Below are 21,085 nucleotides of genomic sequence, written 5' to 3' on the forward strand. Positions count from 1 at the left end.
GCGTACAATCCCCCTCAATCCCCTTCCGTTCCATAGCCACTCTTTTTCTCCTCTCTCTCTCTCTCTCTCTCTCTCTCTCTCTCTCTCTCTCTTTCTCTGTCGCTCTCACGCCTCTAACGAAACGTTCCGGGCACCTCCAGCGTGTCTGGAGCCATTCACGCCCTGCTGGGTTTCCCACCGGAACCTTTTAAGACCCCACTTTCACCCCCGCAGCAGCCGCCGGCGCGAAAACCCTTCGGATCTCGTCGTCGTCGTCGCAGGAAGAGTCGCCGTGATATGGCCCTCTATCCTCTCGCCTCCGCCTCTCGTCGTGCTCTCCACCTTGTCACCGTTCCGCGACGCGCTCGTTGGCGACGAAGCAACCCCTCAAGGGGCCGAGAGGATTCTGTGCGAGTCCTGATACGGATAACGTCCGACTTTTCCGTGAGAGTCGCGCCGTATTTTTTCTTCCTTCTCTCCTTCTCTCGAGTGCTTGGTGACACGTGTACAAACATTAATTTACTTTGTGCTCTCAACCCCCCGACGAACTTCTGATCTGACGCGTGTCCGGCTAAGAAATTTCTCGGCTGTCTCTGACACTCGCGAATTTCGCGATGCCGTTAGTACCGCGTGTGCTGTGAATCCTCGCGAAAAAAGGACCAAAAGAAAGAGGAAAACATATATTTAGAACGAGAAAGCTCGATTATGCGATCTCATCGTCCGGAAAATGGTAGGCATTATCGGCACGATTTCTTCGTACGAAATGCATCGGCGCCGTCTCGCTTGGCCGCGATCTAACATTAATATCCACCCGGTGGAAAGTTATATCGACGTGTTTCTTCGAGCTCTTAAACGACCGGTAATAGCGAATAATCGTTGACGCGTTCAATTTTCCTCGGGGCCTCGCTAGAGCGGGAATGGCCTCGCTAGGTGAAATTGATCGTAAACGCGTTTGAAAACAGAGATAGGAAGAAAGAGAGAGAGAGGTGTCGATGCTGCACGTTGAACGCGAATTTTATTTTTCGCACCACACATATATTGCGAAATATACAATATATATATATATATATATATATATATATATATATATATATATATATATATGTAGGTTTTTTTCAGATCGACGCCTCTCTAAATTCATATCGCGCTTCGATCGTTCGCGGACAAATGGATGCACGCGGCATGCTCCGATATACGTTGCTGCCGTTGAGTTATCGTCGCGATTTCCATTACCGCGGGAGAGGGAAAACATCCGAAACAAACGGCGACCACTAAGAACAAGACACGTCGTAGGATCACCGTTTATCGCGATGATTAATCGCGAGATACACGGCCCACTGATGATCCGCTCGGCGGGATCGACAAGATTCGTCACTTCGCCGAGTGGGAAGGCATTCTCGGTTCGTAACTTTCACCGTGTACGACTTAAGTAGCGATCTTTGTAACGCGACAAACAGACATGGCCGACAAACAATAATCCGCCGGCTTTTACGCGTCGCACTTGTACTCGCGCACTTTCGCGATAAAATTGCACCGCGGCGATGCTCCTAACGATTTACACGCGCCTATCAAAGGCACATTCATATTTTCTAACTTTCGTGTTATATAGGAAACCCAGATAGACACATTCATGATCATCACGACATGAAACAATCGACTATGGAAACTTTACGATTCTTTTACTTAAATTTGTGAAGTAAATATACTATGCATACACTGAATTAATTATTAAATTTGCATCATACAATTATGTGAATTTTTTGTTGTATCAATGTTGCAACAAATTTAGTGAAAGTTACCGTACTCAGATTTCCATATTACATTTAACATGACATTGTTTCTCGACCATTTCGACCATTTTACTTTTATTCGTTTCGACATTCAATAATAAGAGAGAAATTGATGAGGTGCGATTTAGAAGACCGCTACGATTTCGGCAACTCTCTCCTATGTTTTACATTTTTTAATTCTTTTTATATTTATTCCAAAATTAACTATATGACTTTGCACACATAACCGCGCGATACGTGTGACAGTCTCGCTACTACTGTTCATCGACGCGTTCATCTATATTGGCCGCGCGTGTATGACTGTGTTGAGACACATACGAACGCTCACGTGCATAAACTGCCGACGGGCGGGGGTCGAATGAAGAACCCGGAGAAGCCGAAGTCCTCCAAGAACAGATCTTGTATGTGCAGCCCTCTCTCCTTCCCTCGTCTCGCTCTTTTTCGCGCTCTCGTCGAGACCGGCCTTTATAAACAGGATTACAAGTGTCCGAGTGAAACTAAATAGTAGTTAGGATTAATCACGCATCATCGATATTATCTACGAGAAATAATCGAGATTTCTCGTCTCGTTTCGCTCAGCTGGTTATACTTGTCTTCGCTGGACCATCCGCGAACTGCGCCGTATCCAGTTCGGTAAACAACACGTCAATTCGCATCCTCCTCGCGTCCCGAGCGAGTGCAAATTTATTTGCGACCTGCGGAACGGCAGTTACTGGAACTCGTCGTTTCCATTCGCGATTTCGAAAAGCGGGAACGCGCCCCGGCGAGTAGCCCGGTGCAACGGAAATGCGGCGGACTGGCAGGCGCCAATTACGTGCGCACGATTTATACCAAAAAGATGGCGATCACGGGGAGGTTGAGGTTGTGTGGTCGCTCGGTTGGTTGGCCGGTCGGTCGCTTGGTCCCTTTTCCACTCGCCTTGCTTTCCTCTGAGATCGCTTCTGTCCCAAACCGCGTGGTTTCGCTCTTTCTCTTTCTCTCTCTCCATCGTGTCGCGCTCCATGTATCTTTTTCTCTTCATCGAAATCACTGCCATTGTACGAGAGAAAAAGAAAGAAAGAAAGAGAGAGAGAGAGGGGGGAGGGAAGGAAAGAGAGAGATCAGGCAGGAATCTCGACTGCCCCTTTTCTCGCCAGCTCTACACCGACGTGATCTCCTCTTTGTACAACAACGGCATTACGAGCCCTGCCTCTCACGACAAATTAGCCACCATGGCGACTTTTCATATAAACGCGCGGACAGAGAAGATCTTCAATTAAGATTTAACGGAACGCCGTTCTCGTTGAACGGTCTGAAAAGTTGCGAAAAACAGTGTGGCGCGCGTGCGCGCGCGGAAGACCGAGCAACGGAGTGCTCGACGTAATTAATTATTCCCTCCTTGCCCCTCACCGAACAGTGAGCTGAACGAAAACTGATAAACGGCGAGCAAATCGCGACGAACCCTCGAATCATGAGTCCTGATTTCGCGGATGAAAAGAACGCTAAGAAAGTCTTCTAACGTGGACCGTCCGACGTTCAATATTCAACGCGTTGACTGCCGTCAGAGGACTCTCTCACTCGTGTCCGATATTATAATATAACTGCTACGTGTCTTATTAATTTATTCTCCTGAGTCTTAAGGTAAACTTAAAATTACTTCAAAATTTATGGAAGGGTTCTTGTCAACTTAAGGAATTACTGGGATATAAAAATATTTTTTCAGAATTTTTCAGAATTTGCATATATGGCGGGAATGGCCTCTCCAGATGTTGGACATTAGGTCTTAGTTTGGATAAAAGCGGAATTTTTTAGACTAGGATTTAATCAAATATTAAATGAGAAAATATAATGAAATATATCGTGATTCTATCAAATTACTATAGAAAATACTAAGAAAATTTACAAACACCTGAAATTGAAGGCAATATGTAACAAATTACAAGCTTTACAATGGTTGCTGAACGCTATCTTATATTTTGCAGAATAGCTAACTATTAGATTTAAGAGATGCTATGAGATAAAATGTTTCAAGCAATAATCAATAATCCAGTATGCTGGACATATAATTTAAATATTTTAAGTATAAGGAAAGTTTGGTAGGTACAGGAGAATCAAGTTGTAGATCTGAGAAAGTATAGATAGGATAAATAAGAGATATAGATAGCATAGGATATAGATAAAGAGGATATAGATAAGACAGAATATAGATTTGAAAAAATACCCAGCCTTAGCCAACCAGAATTAAGAAATTTACGTATAAGATTGAACCAATTGTATATATCAAATTATTCTCTCAATTTCTTCGAATAAAATTCCACTCGAAAGATAGATTGACATTTCGTTCATGCAGAGCGATTTTTTTCACTCTGAATCGACGAGTGAATATGTCCATATGAAAATTGAAGAATAAATCCGATGTACTCCATCGTAGAACTGGAGTAAATTTACTCTAATTGATTGGAACGTTTACTTTTGAGTGGATTAAGCACCGACTCTGCGATTGAGTTAAATATTCACTCTTGTTATTCCAAGTGGTAGTATTTCCACTTATGTGTTTTGTATGCATTTCGTTGCAAAAATTTAAAGAGTAAATATGTGGCCATCGTAAAGTTGCCGTAACACGCACGCGAGCTAACAAATATCCGACTAGAAACTTATCTCATAATCCTCTGATTGCAGGATAAATTACTCTCTCTAGTTGAGTATACGTTATTATAAACTGCACTCGTGTCTCTGGTCATTCTTTAGTCACCTTTGCTTATTCAAACTTTAGTCAAGCCCCGGAATAATCAACAGAGGAATCAGTAGCGGCGAGTGAATGCGCTAATAAACGCGACGTGCGAGCCGAGGATCTACAAATTCGGACGAGCTGTCGGTTAGGTGAGTTTTCGGCGCGGCGTGTACAGAGAAGAGCGGACGATAATTACGTCCGTCCAAGGGGCAGACACGACAGACAACGAAGGGGATCCTCCTTCTCCTCCGCGTGGCTTTAAAAACGTCACCGCGATGCGGTGGATGACTGCCGTCGGAGAGTAGCGAGAGAGAGAGAGAGAGAGAGAGAGAGAGAGAGAGAGAGATTGAGAGAGAGGAGATCTATTCGGGGCGTTAAAGACTCTGTTAAAGCGACGGTAACTCGACGTTAAGAAGGCGCGAACGTCGAGTGCGCGGCCAACTGCGGGGTATTTTTACGCGGCTCGTTGAAGCGTTTATCGACACGGAGGGAAATTCTTACGAGTGGTTCCAGCTCGCTGGAACGAAATCAGCCGAAGGAGGAGGAAGAAGAGGAGGAGGAGGAGGAAAAAGCCGGGATGTGGAGGAGAATGTCATTCGCGAGTTATTTGACGCTGCGTGTTCTCCCTGCTTCTGGTCGTTCGCGAAATAATATTGCTCGCCTTATTATTGTATTTATCGTTAATTCTAGATATAATAGCGTCATTATGCGTGCGTAATATACGGGGAAAACTGCGTCTCATACGAACGCCCCTGTCTCTCTTTCTCTCCCTTTCTTCCATTTTTTCGCCGAAGTAGCGGAGCGCGTCTTCTCCGTGTCCGATCGGCGCGTCTTCGCGCGCGCACCACACGTCGGCCCCGAAATTCGCGCAAAAAAGAGAGTGATGAATTCGCGAGGCCGTTCTCCTATGCGGATGAGACACGTGCACCTTTAAACCGGCAACCGGTTTCCGCGCGACGTGCGTGTAAAGGCGAGACCACAACCGAGACCGTTCGGAAAGTACGTGCGAGAATTTGTGGCGTAATTGCCGATTCCGTCAATCATCGTGCGACGGCGTTTTCATGCCGCTGCCAAATCCCCCGTGATACGAGATAAACAGCGCGTAATAACAAAGTATAACCGAATAAGGACGGCATAATAACGCGAGTTAACGAAGTGAGTGGGGCCACGAAATTCTCTCTCCAGACATGCGATCGTGAGAAGAGCATAAAATGAAAGGCTAATATCTCGCCGGGCATTATTGTAACCGATGCGGAGCCAGCCAACAAAGTTGTAGTTTTACTCTGTAATTACACAGGCGCGGCAATTTGTATATCATTAAAGCCGCGCTATTGGGAATATATAAAAGTACCGTATGCACACAAATCAACGACGATATGTACATGCACGTAGCCTTAATGAATTATAATTAATCGGCAAATGTAAAAACCGCGGGAAAACGCGCGTCACGCCAAGAATAGCGGAAAATCCTTCTTTTCTCTCTTCTCCATTCTCCACTATCGGAAGAGCCGTGAATCAACGTGTATTTCTCGGATTCAATTCCTCTGACGCGTTCGGCAGAGATTTCGTCTCAACGATCTCCCCGATACTCGGCTTGTCTATCGTGTAATTAGCGGCTCGCGAAAGCAAGAGGAGCGTCGGAATTAGGAATTAGCGAGGCGCTCGCTCAACGTGCTCGTTGAAACGTCGATCTCTCGTCACCACTCAGCTCGTCCGAGTCTATTCGCTCGCTCGCGAATCACAATGGCCGCGAACAACGAGAAAAGAGGGCGGCGTGAATGAAAGCGCGACAGAGGGAACGTACAACACGCGGCCAGCACGATCCTGGAAATCGATATCGCGGGATACGCGGAGGTGCTTCCGTGTCGACGCTCGTAATTATATGCCGCGGGTGCACGATATCGCGTACACACACATATATACACGCGTCCATCGCTCGATTCCCATTATCGCCATTACGGCGATATAACTTATTGTCGGCGAATGGAGCGGATACTCGACGCGCCGCTAAATGACGGGAGAATCGACGGTTTCACGTCACTCGAGAACTCAACCCTTCTGATACCCTTCTGGTAACCTTCTGGTACTCGAGACGACCGGGACGCAACCAATTCGTTATTGGTGATGAGATATTACCTTGTGACAAAACATACGCAGAACATACGAGACTTTCGCAGAAAGATTTACACCGTTTTTTCTCGACGCAAAACGCATCTGATGTCATTTAAAGAAACTAAATTTCCTATTCTTTTTAATAAAGAACAATTTTTTTTAATAAAGAACCTAACTGCAGATGAATGCATCTGATGTAATTTAAAGAAACTAAATTTCCTATTCTTTTTAATAAAGAACAATTCTTTTTAATAAAGAACCTAACTGCAGATGTTGGTCACATGTATTTATCATTTATTATACATATAGGTGTATTTTATTTGAACGGAACGACTATTGCACACGTGTGGTCGTCCTCGGACGCAATAAAATGGCTATATTGCGTGATTCAGTCTCTCAAAGATCACGTAACTCAAGTACAGCAAAAATGAATTATAGGACCTTTGAAGCACACAATATTTTTATTATATTTTTATATTATATATTATTTATAGTCGTTTTATTATACGGCTGAAGATGATCGCATACAATGGACAAAGCGTTCCGTTAAAATAAAAGATATATAAACAACAAATGATAAATGCACATGATTAACACCTGCAATTAAGCCTTCATTGTCCTTTTCCTACTAAAATTTTGATTAAAATGAGTCCTTGATTACCCTCAAGACAGGAATTATCTTATGAAAATTACTCGAAAACAAATTCTCCTATTAGACGTCGTTCCCAAGTGCGTAGGAGGAAACGTGTTCCATACAAAAACATTTGTGGCAGGTCATGTTCGGATTTGTGGTATCTTTAGATAGGTTCTCTCTTGTTTTATATGAGCACAAAAAACTTGGAGGAAGAAATGATCGCAAAACTTCGCGACTAAGAGAGAGACAGAAATCAACACGACCCACCCGCCACGAAGATCAAACTCTGATATTCATAATTCGCTCGCGGTCCGTTCCGTCCGCCGACCGGTAGTGTCATAAGTAGAGTATAAACATCAATTATCGCGTATGCTTCCGAGATCATCGTTGCAAGGCGGTCATTATCTTGCGGCGCGGACTCGCGCAGCTCGCGCCCGCGAACCATGACAAATTTCGTAACGCCATTTAGATAATTATACGTAATTACTGCTCATACGTGCGTTGATCAACTTTGTTGAAGTGTTCCAACGGCGTACAATCGCCGCATCCGGATCTCCCTTACTTCATTCGTGCAAACACTGATCGCGCGTACCAAATGAAACGCGGCTCATCACCGCGATGTTTCTGCAACCCACGCTTAACACGTTGACTGTCAAATACGAATTATCTCATGACTGTGTGATGTGTGAACTTATCCAACAAAATATAATTTTATCTTTAGCGGAATCTCTCTTATATACGACCTCAAGGCCTTGTATTCTCTCATAGAATCAAAAGGAAAAGCGCAATATTCTTACAGTTGGAGGAATCTCGTCTTTTATCTACACTACGAGTCTTATCTTTAATAGAGATTTCTTCTGGTAAGAGAGCATTTTGTTTTAAATAAATATATTCTTCTTAATTCAAAAGAAAAGAAAAATGTTAGAATGATATCTAGCACAGATTTCCTATTAATAATCTACTTTTCGTTAGAAGAAAAATGCTCTTTCGGTAAAATATTGGTTAGAATATAAGATCATAGAAATGAATTATACAGGAAGGGATTACGGGAAATAGTATTTCGCAACTAAAATTCTCTACTTGGATGTTAGTATATTTTCCTTTTGGTTTTAGGAAAAATCCGCTTAAGATCATATATAAGAGGATTCTAAGGACAAGATTATATATTTCCGGATGAAGTAATTTTCCGCGTTCCATAGAAGTACGAGTTATCTTCATAGATTTTTTTAATAACTTTTTGCTCAATAATATAAATAGAAATTAACTGGCATATTAAAATAAAACGTTTATTATTATTATTATTATTTTGAAATATGGCGTCGAGAATAATCTCGATGTCACCGTGACTGTCAACGTGTTAATCGTGCTACAAGAAGTCGCTCTTCCACCCCTTCCTCCCTTCTAACGACGAGTAACGCGTATTTTCTGTCGTGAAACGAGAAAACGCTCTCGCGAACGCTCAAACGATCGTCATTGAGACGTCTCGCGAAATCGAAGCGATGGGTGTGCATGGTCGCTCGGGGGGTTCTTAACGCTCGATAACCCGCATTACCCTGATCGCAAGACGAAGAGGAGCTCGTGATAACACTTTCGGATAATTTCACGGCGCGTCGAGCGCGATGCATGCTGACACGGCGCGAGTTACATGGAAACGTACTATCGTGGCGCGAGGAGTTTCTCTCTGGATTACTTCACGTCTCAATGAATCAATCGGCCGCACGGTGTTTATGAGGCGAAGGGGTACCGCGCTCATCGCACGCGATTATGCAAATTCTCCGCACGTTGCACCGGCGAGGCCCCGATATTTTTCCCGAGCGAGCGTCGCGCGAGCACCTCTGTCTCTCCTCGTCTCGTCGTGTCCTGCGGAATACTCGGGCCTGTTAAGCCCGTATCAGACGACGTAATGGAGAGACTGAGAATTGCGGATTAGGATTAGAATTCGGTGAGTCAACCGACTTCGGTTCTGACTTGCATTGTTCCGATTGCTCGAGTTTCGATCCTCGATCGATCCGCAATCTTTGATTTTTGACTTGACGTGGACTTTATTTGGCAATGCACGGCGAATAACGCGATTTGCTTCTCTCCCAGTTAGCAACGGATCCTTCGCGGCAGTCGATGCGGGCAGCGGAGACCTACCTACCCGTATTATTGCCATCTAGACTTCGGCGCTGGCTGCACCTGCGCGACCCTCGCGACGTTTACGTAACTATGTGTGTGTGTATGTATGTGTATGCGTGTGTTGTGCGCGCGCCTCTTTTATCGAGCATTATTTATTTCCATCCTCTTCTCGTTTTTCGGCGGACGCGATCGCGAGATGCAACGAGATGGTCGCGCGTAAATCATCCCGTTTACGGTGAACGAAATTGTAACTCATCGCTGGATGTATGCCCCGGAAGTCGCGCGCCTCTCCTCACCGACAAAGTTGCGGTTGATCTTCGCGTGCAATTCTCTCCGCAATTTATAACGCTTCAGTCTCGCCATACGAGGAAGAGAATACCCGCTGAGACCTTACTTTTACGAGTATTTGCTCCCGGAGCAAATACTCGTCTCCGAAGGCAGTTTTGATGCTGTGCACTCCACTTAATCCCGGCCGATCGAATTTCGGGCGAGCTCTCCTCCTCCGGCTCTTGACGCACGCGTAATGTGCTGTCACGCGACTGACGGAAAAATGTTACAAATATCGCGCGGCTGAATATTCACTTTGTGCGCAAGTCGCTGGAATCTTAATTACCTGCTATCTAATTTAACCCGACAAGTGGCATATATCTTCATAATGCTATATCGCCGGGCGTTTTGTTAACGTTAATGTTATCCCGCATATTCAACGACGTATTTTAATATCGCGTCCTCAAGCGTTTGCTACAAACATGGATTTATGCGAGAGTGTTGCGCGATACCTCGCTGTGATATCTCGTCTTGTTGACGTACTTTTTCGTGTAAGTTTTTCCAGCATGCCTTGTTTTTTTGAATAATCTCTAGATAATGGTCGTAGTAAAGCTTGTACAAGAGTCGTCCGGCAAGAATTTTACTTCGTGTGAATATGTATCGCTCACATACATATACACATACACACACACGTGCACGTGTGTATGCACAGGTACACTGTGATCACACGTTCGCCATGGCGAGTGCGCGAGGGTTTATGAATATTGCGCACTTTTCCTACGTCGATAGCGTATTGTGCCGGAAGATACAAGACAACAATGCTGCGTTTATAGATTCAATGTTTTTCCTTGTGACGCACACATTGAAACGCCACTTTTCGCAAGGGATTATGTAGATTCATAATGTAACGCGATAACACGAACGGAATTATTTGGAGCATCGGGAGCAACAATTTCGTTCCCATTCGAGCAGCTTGAGCTTGAAGCACCGCTTATTTTCTATCCCGCAATCGTCACAACCCAGGACAATCATCGTAATTGATTGATTTACATTCTACACATAATCGATAAATTACGGCCGAGCCATCGGAAATGCAAATGCCGCGGAGCTGTTGATCAGCTATGCGCATTAGCACGATCGGAGATCGGTGCTGATCCGACCGACTGTTTCCGTAGCAGCGTTCCACTTGACCTCTAATTATGTTTTTGCGTAACGTGACGCGCCATGACGTGGAATGTTAAAGAAAGCGCGCGCGCGTTAAGTCACGCGTCGATTAAATAGACGCGCGGAATTACGACTATTTAATGGGCTCAAGGAGGAGTTTTCCGACGCGCGCGTCGATTGTTGTCGTGGGAGTAGGTCAAGCGCCACCACGCTCACGCCGCATTGGCTACGTTGAAGGAGATTTTATTTTTACAAAATAAGAACCGAATAATCGATCATTAAAAGATCATTTTCGCACGGACTCTCCACCGCGGCTGTCTCAGACGACCAATTACTTTTCGTGCGAATAACTAAGCAATTTCTGTCCTATATATTCCACAAAACAAGATCTATTTAAATACTACGTTTTCCGGAAATATCACTCACGTAGGATTTCTCGTACTTCACTCTACTTCCCGCACATCGCGCAACCAATCGCCCGAGGAAACGTGACGTCGTTAATTAGCCTATCAATCGTGATTTATTGTTCGCCGCAGGCCGCGCCGAGAGAACTAATCAATTAAGGCACGTCGCGTTGTAGTCCGCGGAGAACTCCAGTCCATATCGTTACTGCGTGCTCAACACTGAACGTGATCGCGCCGTGTTTGAGTGCCGTTTTGATTCTAGTCTCGTAGCGATTCAGCGACGTGTAACACTGTCATAGGTGGATCAAACGCACGGGACAGGATTAGACGAGCGGATTTGGCGCTAAATACCAATTAGTGAGCGCCGGCCCTTCGTCCCGGCGCGTCACGTACTCGAGCGACGGCCGTCGCTGGGCCTCAGGTACGAGCTCGACACTTTGCGCTCTGGCTATTACGAAGGTGGCAGGAGGCAGGCGAGCGGGCAGGTGCGCCTCTAGGCGATCTCGCTTTCTTCGGACGGACTCTCGCGCGAATGTTAATTGTGCGCTATTATTGGCAACGACCAGTCATGGAATTCCGCTTCTTCGAAGCCGCGATCGAGTGTCTTGCTCCGAGAACCCGAGCTAGTATACGAGCGGCATAAACGCGAGCAGATCAGGTGCTTACGTAAAATGCGTTTGCACGCGATTACGCGACCACGCGTTACGTACGGTGCACGAGTCGGAGTATCGAGTCACCGGGTTTACCATCTCAGGAAATCTCGCGGTCACAGACTGACTTCAGAACAAATTCACGGCGGATTTTCTTGGACGTAAAATTGCTTGGACTGTGGAAGCGTTTGGTATCGTTGCGACTGAAATATCCGGAGAAAATGGTATTGGAGCAGAATGTGGACGCAAACTGGTCGTTAGAGAACTATACGAATCGCGATTCCTCCTATCGAAAAAGTTCGAAAAAACTTGGAAGAGTCGAGAAGAATGATAACAAGTGTTTCGTATGGTTACTTGATAAGTATTTATTCGACTGACGCTTATCGCGAGTACTTATTATCGACTTACCTGGGATGCCGACGGATACGAATATCCGAATTGCGCGTACGCTGACATATTTAAAGTCCACGTCCAGTTCTCAATCTTTCTATCTCAGCGAATATCACGCGGAATCAAAGAATCAGGACACAAGCGCACCTAGCACGCACTTCACTCTCTCCCGCTCACTGTGTCTTTACGCGTGGCGACGTCGCGACATACGGACGATGAGAGCGCGACGAACGATCGCCGGCGGTCAACTGCCATCAGGGTGCCTCTTCGGAGTTCTGGTCGGCCGTGGTCGGCCTCATGACGCACGTTCCGGTCCAACCGCGCGCTCATCAACGGGACGTCATCGCGCCATTCCTGGACACGCACTTTAGTCTCGAATTTCTGCCTGGTTCGTGTGGAGATGCACGTTGCGATCAGCGACGACGCGCGATAGCGAGGTCGGCGCTTCTCCTCGCTGCGGCACGGAGCGGTTCGCTGCTCGCGACGCGGCGCGTCATGAAAGCAGATGGCACGGGACGTAGTGGCACCGGGACGCAGCAGCAACACCAGAACGACGACGACGATGACATCGAAGCGGGACGGACATTCGGACAAACAGACAAACAGACAGGCGGGTAGACAGGCGGGCAGGCAGGCGGGCAGACAGACGGACAGACAGACGGCGTGCGAGGCGTCACGAGCGGTTAGGTATAGAGTCAGTTCGTTCGTTCGTTCGGTCCGTCCCCTGCTCTCACAGGGCACTCCAGTCTGCGACTGACTCGGCACCACTCACACCACCTCAGCGAACTTCTCCGCTCCGCTCCGTCACGGCTCCCCCTCTGGCGACGAAATCCGAAAGCATAGCGGGCCCCCACCCATGAACCGTGGGCGGTGTCTCGCACGGGACCAGCCAATCGTCCAGCAGCGGGTGGAGTTGAGGGGTTACTTGGCCCGCCGCGACTGGTCGCGGACGCCTGACGCGCGGGCGGCGGTGTTTTTCGAACGTGCCCATTGACGTCGCGACGCCTTTTGATTCCCCCACCTGAGCGGCGGAACCACCGGCGAACGATCCGACGAGTCGTGGCGCGGCACCCCGCTTCGCCACGGGACGCGCACGGCCGCGGCTGAACAAGGAGAAACGAGTATGTTTACGCGACTCCACTCTTGTCAACCTGACGGCGAGGGACTTAAATAAATCCGCGAACCCTCCACGGCCCTCCTCCCGCTCGCGCGCCGCCCTAAGGAGGAGTGACTTCTTTCAGCCGATGCATCGCGCCCATTGTCCGGTTCCGCGAGATAGCGGAACCCTTTGCGCGAAACGTCAGCGTGACCGCCGAGGTCCTCAGCAACACGTAGAACATGTCAGGTAGAACGAAAATTTCCTCCTAGTCGCGTTTCAGGAGGTTCCGCAGACTATAGAGCCGACGCGGTGAAGGAAACGCTATCGGTAGGGTACACTCTGTACGGTAGAGTGAGTCCCTGATGGTAACCAAAGTGCGTAAGCCAATCATTTGTTCTGGCCTATTGTTCTTCCATTGAAAATTTAACGAGCGATGGACGCCGGGAAGATTAGCCGCGGGATTTATCTGGGTACCGTGCCATTTGGAATAATTTCACGGGTTATTAAGCCGCAGCAATGGGCCAAGACCATTAACCGTGCACGAAATATTTGTCCGTTGGATATTAGCGTAAGGGATCATTGTTCACTCATACGCAAGAGTTTTCACCGCGGAGCTACAACATCCAATTATCATCCTCATTTCGTTCAACCACAGCTGACCCTAAAACGTACTCAACCGTCCGATAGCGCCGTGGGGCGTGCTCGTTTTCGGATGTATCGACGATACCTAATCGATAATGGTTAAATTAGTTTCTCACTTTTTTCCAACGACGCCGAAACTATTTGATCGCATACGTTCAGCATGCAGCATTCCTCAGTGAGAAAGGGAGAAAATTTCAGATGTCGAGTAGCTACTTTGATTACTCGAGAGACAAAACACGTGCTTGTTTATGACGATTGAAATGGAATTAACGATCTTTTTCTTGAGAAATTCCGGGCAAAGGATAAGCACAGTCGGTAAATCGGAAAGAAAATAGCAGTCTTTGTCGCAACAGAAATCCACTGCCTAGTAGGATTAACACGTCGACGAGGTCCTTGGGAGATAAACATCCGAGGTCCTTTTACCTGTGCTCCAAAACTTTCCATGAAGGCGTCAAAGTAGATCCTTTCTGGTGATTTATTGTTGCATATAAACTAGTGATTTGCTCATCACGCTCTATGGCGAATAGTTACGGACATAATACCGACATTTGAAGAAAAATTCTATCCTCCAAATTTGTCTTTGTCCCGACAAACCAGTTTAGAGTTAGGACTCCTTCCGAAGAATCGGGAACTTTTTCTGTCAGCATTGGAAACACAATGCCGTAGCCTTGAACGATTATCGTTCATATATTTTACAACAGAAGAAACAGGCTTTTTTGTTGTTCTCATCACATGTCAACGCCCAAGATGTGACCATTGGATTACTGTCCTATGTGCTCCCTTGTGATGATGGTGCGATGACTTCGCTATGTCTGTGATGAACCTGAATGGGACAACACACAACCACCGCAAATTTGTAGTGTACGTGTCAGGGTTTAATCGCCAGGAAGCTGGAGTCGAAAAGACAAGAAATCCTTATTCTAGCCTAATATTGTTGAGATGCATTTCTGCACCAAATTCAATAGGTGACCGTTGCTCTCTCGGGGATTCGACTGCTCCGAGCGAATATTGAACAACTAAACAAGGAGAACTACGCAAAAGAAGAAGTGTGTTCTCCATTCGGCATGACGGAGTACCCTTATCCTATCTCGCTGTCCGACTATTTCTACACCCAGCCCAATAAGCGGCCGGTACCCCGCTCGCGAATTGTACTGTGTACCGTGTGAATGTTGAATAATTAAACGAGAAGAATTACGCATCGGACGTGGAGCTGACAAAATGAAATGTGGCGGCAGCTGGCGCGCGATGTGAAAATATCACTCGGATGTTGAATGCCCATTTATTTCGTCGTTGGACGTAACATTTATGATTACGGGAATGAAACAGTACTCGCGGTTCGTCACTTTTTATTGTTACACTCGCCCTGTGTTACGCCGTCACATATGACTCTGCGGACAGAAGTAGCGATATTGCGGGGCTAACGAACGGATGCACACGGCTGCCATCCGTAAAATTTTACAATGTGTAATCTCTCTCGTAGCGAACTGTTCGGCATCGGTTTGCGGTCTCGTGCGTGCGTGCGTGCGTCGTAACACAATTTCCGCAAACTTTAGGTCGCCTGATCTCGGAAGGATAAACGAAAAAAAGGTGTCAATGCGCCCAATGTCGTTACGAGAGCACGAGGAAGTATCAGGTATTCATCTGTCCTACAAACTGGATAACGTGGTTGTAAATCCCGTTCACAATATCTACAGTCACGGTCCAGGTTCGTCCGGTGTTTACAGCCGTCGGGCTGTTTTTCGAGTCTGATAAGGCGGGACGTTTTTAAGAGAAGAAGAAACTGTCCGGTCCTATCTCTCGGGCTAGTGTGTTCGCCACTTGTTCGCAGCTCGAGTAAAATTTAAACGGCCGTGTCGACTCGGCCCGACTCCAAGCGATAAGAATGCTTAATAAGGCACACAAACCATCTACTATTCTTTCCTTCCTTTCTTCCCATTTCCTCGTCGTTGTTTCCGAACCGCCTACACATTCCCTCCTCTACTTCGCCGTCGACCTAGTTAAGACTGCAAGGGTTCTCACTGTCTCTACTCTAAATCTTTCCACCGACCTCTTCGACTGTCTCTTTCTCTCTCTCTCTCTCTCTCTGGCAATGAGTTATGAAATAAAGCTTCCGTGAATCTGTTGTTACCGGAGAAAGGAATCGGCCAGCTCCTGACGTTCCCCTTATTATTCTTTCCTCGAGAATCCGCGGCCTTCTCTCCGAATTCACATTCACATCGAGCTTATTACATTATACCGCCGTAACACCTTTCGGTTAGCTTTTACGACAGCTCTATGAGATCTTCCCGGCCGACGTACCGTCGCCGCGCTCTCTCTTCCTCTCTCTTTCTTTCTCTCTGTTAGGCTGCTCTATGCCGCGGCGGAATCATAAAAGTGGGTCTAATTCGAATGCCGTGGCGAATGGCGCGATATTCACACCGCGGAATAAAACAAAAGGTTGTTACGCGGCTCCGAGGAGCGGATGGACACGCTGAGGTAGGAAGAAAGAAGCTAATAAGGGGAGGTCCAGACTGCCCTGGCGCCTTCGGGGTACTTTCGAAGGGCACTGCAGTTTTATTGGTCGGAACGTCCTTGTTCCTCGTCGTCTTCCTCCACTACACCACCACTTCTGCGCCGACTTCGTCTTCCTCCTCGGCACACGGTATGGCCGACCAGTATGTTGCCGTAAAAAAGCCGGTCCCCCCTGTACCTCCTCCTTCGACTTCTCTCCTCCTCGGCCCCTCCGCGTCGTAGTCGCCGTGTCTGTCCTCCTCCTCACCTTCTCCGTCCGCGTTCTCCCCCGTAGAACGACGAACGAACGAACGAACGAACGAACGAACGAACGAACGAACGAACGAACGAACGAACGAACGAACGAACGAACGACCAACGAAATGTCAACCGTAAACCTCGCGAGGCAACACTAATTAACCCGACCGAAATAAACTGCAGCGCTCAGCGGCGCTCCTCTCGCCCTCTCGCTCCCTCGCCGAACCCTTTTCTTTTCTCATTCACGCGGACGGATTCTATAGCCCTCGGTCACAGTCACGAGAAAAATCTCGGGGCGGTCTTAAAATTCCTGATCGCCGCGTTACGAAGGAGCCCGCGAGAGACCGAACGGGACGAAAAGCTCCTTCGTCCTCTGAAGCTCCACTTTGGAATGTCAACGAGTACGTTCGTTAGACCCTAATACCGCTACATCTACAAGTATATTTATTCGCGGACGAGTCTCTTGCCTTTAGCCGACGTATAATTATTTTGGCTATTAGCGATAATTGATGAATCCTCATCGCATCGTGAGTGCTTGTGTTCACCGACGGATACGTGATGCAGCTCGAGGGAGAGAAGTCATCTTGAGACACTTTATCGACGCCGTTGTGTCGTTTCGTTATGTGACCACCCGGGGAAATAAATCGAGGCTTTTTTTGGCGTAAGTGTATAGGAAGCGTCGCTTTCAGTGCGAACTGTGGTACGCGAAGGGACGGATGACTCTCTTGTTCGCTTCGCGTTCTCCCGCGCTCCCGCCACGAAACAGTCGAATCCGCGGGGTTTCCCCTGTACCGCCTGTTGTCAGGCATTTCCATTTTACCTCGTGGATTTTACACGGAGAACGTTACGGTCCACCCTTGTACGTTTACGCGGCGACATCTACGAGAATGCCTCCGTCGGCTACCGTTTTTGTGTTTCTGACTGAAGTCTATCGATAGAATATCGGTGCGGATCTTTGGGATAGAATACAGCAACTTGTACGACTAGCGATCTTCAATAAGAATGAAAGTGTGAAAGCAGCCCTGTTACAGATTTTACGTGAGAAGTCAAAGGGCCGCTTCACTGTAGTTCTGGTGTCAATCGATTCAAGTGTAAGATTGTCAATTTGTCAAAGATTGCGTGTGGTTGCAATTAATATACATTTGCTTGTAAATCCTCATTGGATTATTTAATATTAGCCTATCGCGATATTCTATTTGCGGATGAAGATAGATACGCGGAAAGAAAGAAAAGAATGTCAATCAAATGTCTGATGAAATATGAACGAACCAGAATTCCAGCTGAGAAGTTACTAGAAATCTTGTTAACTTGAATAGAATTCTGGTAATTCCAGCTTATATAGTTGAGGATTTTCTAATCTTTGAAAAAATTTGCTGAAAAATATCGAGTTTGAACGGAATTATATCATAGTTCAAAGTTCTGACAAAGCCAGACTAATGTATGTTCTAAATATTGATTGTACGCGAAAGATTAAGAATTATGAAGACTAGATGCAGGAATAGAAACTATTGAAGTGAAAGAATATTAAAGATAACCCCGAAATATAAACACTTTTTTATGCCTCAACAAAACGATGACGCAAAATCAGTTTTAGCAACAAAGGGCAATAGCCTACACAAGTTGTAACTGGAAATTTTCTTGATCCTTTTGATCCTTTGAATTTGACGGAATTAGAGCAAACTTAATATAGAACAAAAATTTTCAACTCAGGAAAAGCGAGCTTTTCGCGTCGCCGAGGCACGATGCGACGCAGCGCGACGTGACAGAGGATACGAACCAGTAATTGCCGCGAAACATTGCGGCAGGTCGAATTTGTTTCGACGCAGAGTACCGTGGAGATATTGTTAGGCTTCGTCGGCTAATTGTCGGGCGATTTTCGTGAAAAGCGCGGCCCTTGGCTGCGCATCCGCGCCCTCCGTTCCCGTCGCTGCAACAACAACATCAACAACAACGACCGTCGCTGTTTATTGTCTCTGTTGTGTTGTGCGCTCGCGGACTGGTGCGTCGAATGGTCGCGGAAAGCATCAATAGCGACGCGGCGACACGATTATGGCGCGCGCAGGAAGAGAAGAAGGGAAAGCCGGACGGACGGGCGGGCGGGCGGGAAAGGGCTGCGGCTGGCGATGTTGCACAAAAATACCGACAAAGCACGTATTTAGACGGTATCACGGCATCGCGATTGTGATGCTATTATACGGCTATTATCCATTGTTTATGAAGAACAGAGACGTATCGCGCGTCGGCGACACGCATCGCGATGCCATACGGCGACGCGTACCTGGCGTTCCTTGCGTCATAGGCGTCACACGACAGATCCTGCGATACGAACGAACAAACGAACGAACGAACGAACGACACGTCGGACACGGCGTGTTCGAATTGCTCGACTTGTCTTTCCGCGTGAAATCTGCGACAGTGACATTATCATACAGAGGATAAACCACACAATTATTTTGTATCCCTCTTAGTCCATGACATTCTAGAACAACCTGGTTTTTCTTGCGAACAACGGCATCTGTTTACATTTTTAGTTGTGGAGATGTCCTTTGAAATCATAGATTACGATAGATCAAACAAGAAACTTAATTGCACTATTGTGTATGGAGAGATTTTTATAATAAGAATTACTATAGAGTTTTGTAACCGAATAGATCGACATCCTGCATGAATTGATGATCTTTTTATTTCATATGTGCTGTTTATATTTTAGGAACTGAAATATGTTATTAAAAATTTTATTATATTTCCGATAGAATTTATTATGTTCCTTAGTAAGATAAACGCACTATTAAAAGCATAGTAAAATTTAAAAGAATGTATAGAAGAAAATAACTATATTGAAGAAAAAAAATATGTAAAAAATAAAAAATATTTATTCGATAGGTATTAACAGTATAAAAATAATTTATTCTATTTAAATAAAAAAATTTTTCAGATTTCAGATACTCTCTTTCTTTTTCTGTATATTCTTTCTGTGTAGTCGCGTGAAAAACCAGATTTTTTCAAAGTGCCAGTGATTAAAGAGCCTACCGATAATTGTGTAAATGAAATTCATCTGAAACTCTATGAAATATTTGAAATTCCGAAACGGAAGATATGCGACATCATCGTAAAATTCCTTCCTCTATTGGTTTCTTTTTAATACGCTTAATTATTCCCCGCCTCGCGGCATCATCGAGATCCCGCTTTAATAGCCTCTCCTTCTTTCTCTCTCGCTGGTTTCGTGTGAAGGAAAATAATACAGGAAGAACCGGGAGCGCAACGGGGAAAGCACTAATCTCTGCCAGACCCTAGCTCCCGTGTAATGGTTGCATCGGGAAGTTGCGCGAGTTCTGGGGTTAATACCTTCCTCGCCTTATGAGCTCGCGTGAAGCTTGTAACGCGCATCGGCCGGCCAGGAAGCGCCAAAGGACACATTTCTCAAGTAACCCTACGCCTATGGCATCAGCCCACCGTATCAACGGCTCAGTTCCAACACGCAGTCAACCCTTGCCGCGTATATGTTGTTGCACGATAGTTTTCGCACCTCCCTCGACCCCACCTCACCGCATTGAGCCGAACCGAGCGAGCCGGTCTCGCAGTCCGCGCCGCGCGAACTGCATCGCTGCGCTCTACCTCCGGCGTCCGCAATCAGGTGCAAAGCACGAGGCATCGCATGAGCAGCTCGCCCCGATGTTACGTGCCCATGGAAAATGAATAGGTAATTATAACGCATCCATAATGCAGAGGGACAAGGCCGTACACCTCGGCGGGTGCGACGATCGCGCGAGTTCGCGCGGAAGAGGGAGCTGGCTCTCTGAGGATTTCGCGGATTTGCCGCGAAAAGAAAAAACGAAATTAAGAAGAGAGAGCGAGATTCAAATCGCCGCGGCCGTTGAAATTTATCCGCGCTGCTGTTCGCGCCTACTTTCTAAGCCTCTCTTTTTCTGGCATTGGCCAGTTATTCACGGGTTCCGCGACGTAAGTATTCGTGGCACGACAACGCCAACGGTTCGACCTATGTAACACGGAGGATCCGGTTGCGCTACACGCGCACGTTCGGTAATTGCGCTTTATTGCGCGTAGCGCCGATTAAAACTAGAGAGCGATGATCAGGATTCTCATACGAAAACGGCAGCCGGCCCGTAACGATATCTCTCTTTCGGCGCTGTTGCGCGAGAAAGGATTACGCCTCTTCCGACCGCGCGGTAACTGATTTAAGAGGGTAATAATTCCAGGAGATATAAAGCGGATACGACGAGGAGGAACATTGGTAACACCGCGAAATCACGATCGGCGAATCGCGGACGGGATTTCTCCGCGAGGAACGGATGTACTTGACGCGGTTTCGGTTAATCCTTGTGAATGATCGCGGTTCGCCTATCATTAGTAACTTGCG

General features: G+C 46.6%; 1 protein-coding gene and 1 long non-coding RNA gene across 8 annotated transcripts in view; one reads left to right on the forward strand and one right to left on the reverse strand.

Annotated features, from left to right (window-relative positions):
* LOC116841994 overlaps window positions 1–21,085 on the forward strand; it is a 229,208-nt gene that overhangs the window by 190,659 nt on the left and 17,464 nt on the right. The gene's annotated exons all lie outside the window — the stretch shown is intronic.
* The window catches only part of LOC116841890 (homeobox protein caupolican-like), an 86,292-nt gene that overhangs the window by 43,787 nt on the left and 21,420 nt on the right, over window positions 1–21,085 (reverse strand). The window contains exon 1 of one of the 7 annotated variants that reach the window (XM_032810403.1): window positions 12,237–12,977. The exons of the other annotated variants lie outside the window; for them this stretch is intronic. Coding sequence (XP_032666294.1) covers window positions 12,237–12,284 — 48 coding nt within the window. The 5' untranslated portion in view covers window positions 12,285–12,977. Of the gene's footprint in view, window positions 1–12,236; window positions 12,978–21,085 lie in introns of those variants that run through there. 7 annotated transcript variants of the gene reach the window in all.

This window comes from Odontomachus brunneus, unplaced genomic scaffold (assembly GCF_010583005.1).
Source record: "Odontomachus brunneus isolate Ranch 3 - 2012 unplaced genomic scaffold, Obru_v1 Obru_scaffold_002, whole genome shotgun sequence".
In the NCBI taxonomy this organism is placed as follows: domain Eukaryota; kingdom Metazoa; phylum Arthropoda; class Insecta; order Hymenoptera; family Formicidae; genus Odontomachus; species Odontomachus brunneus.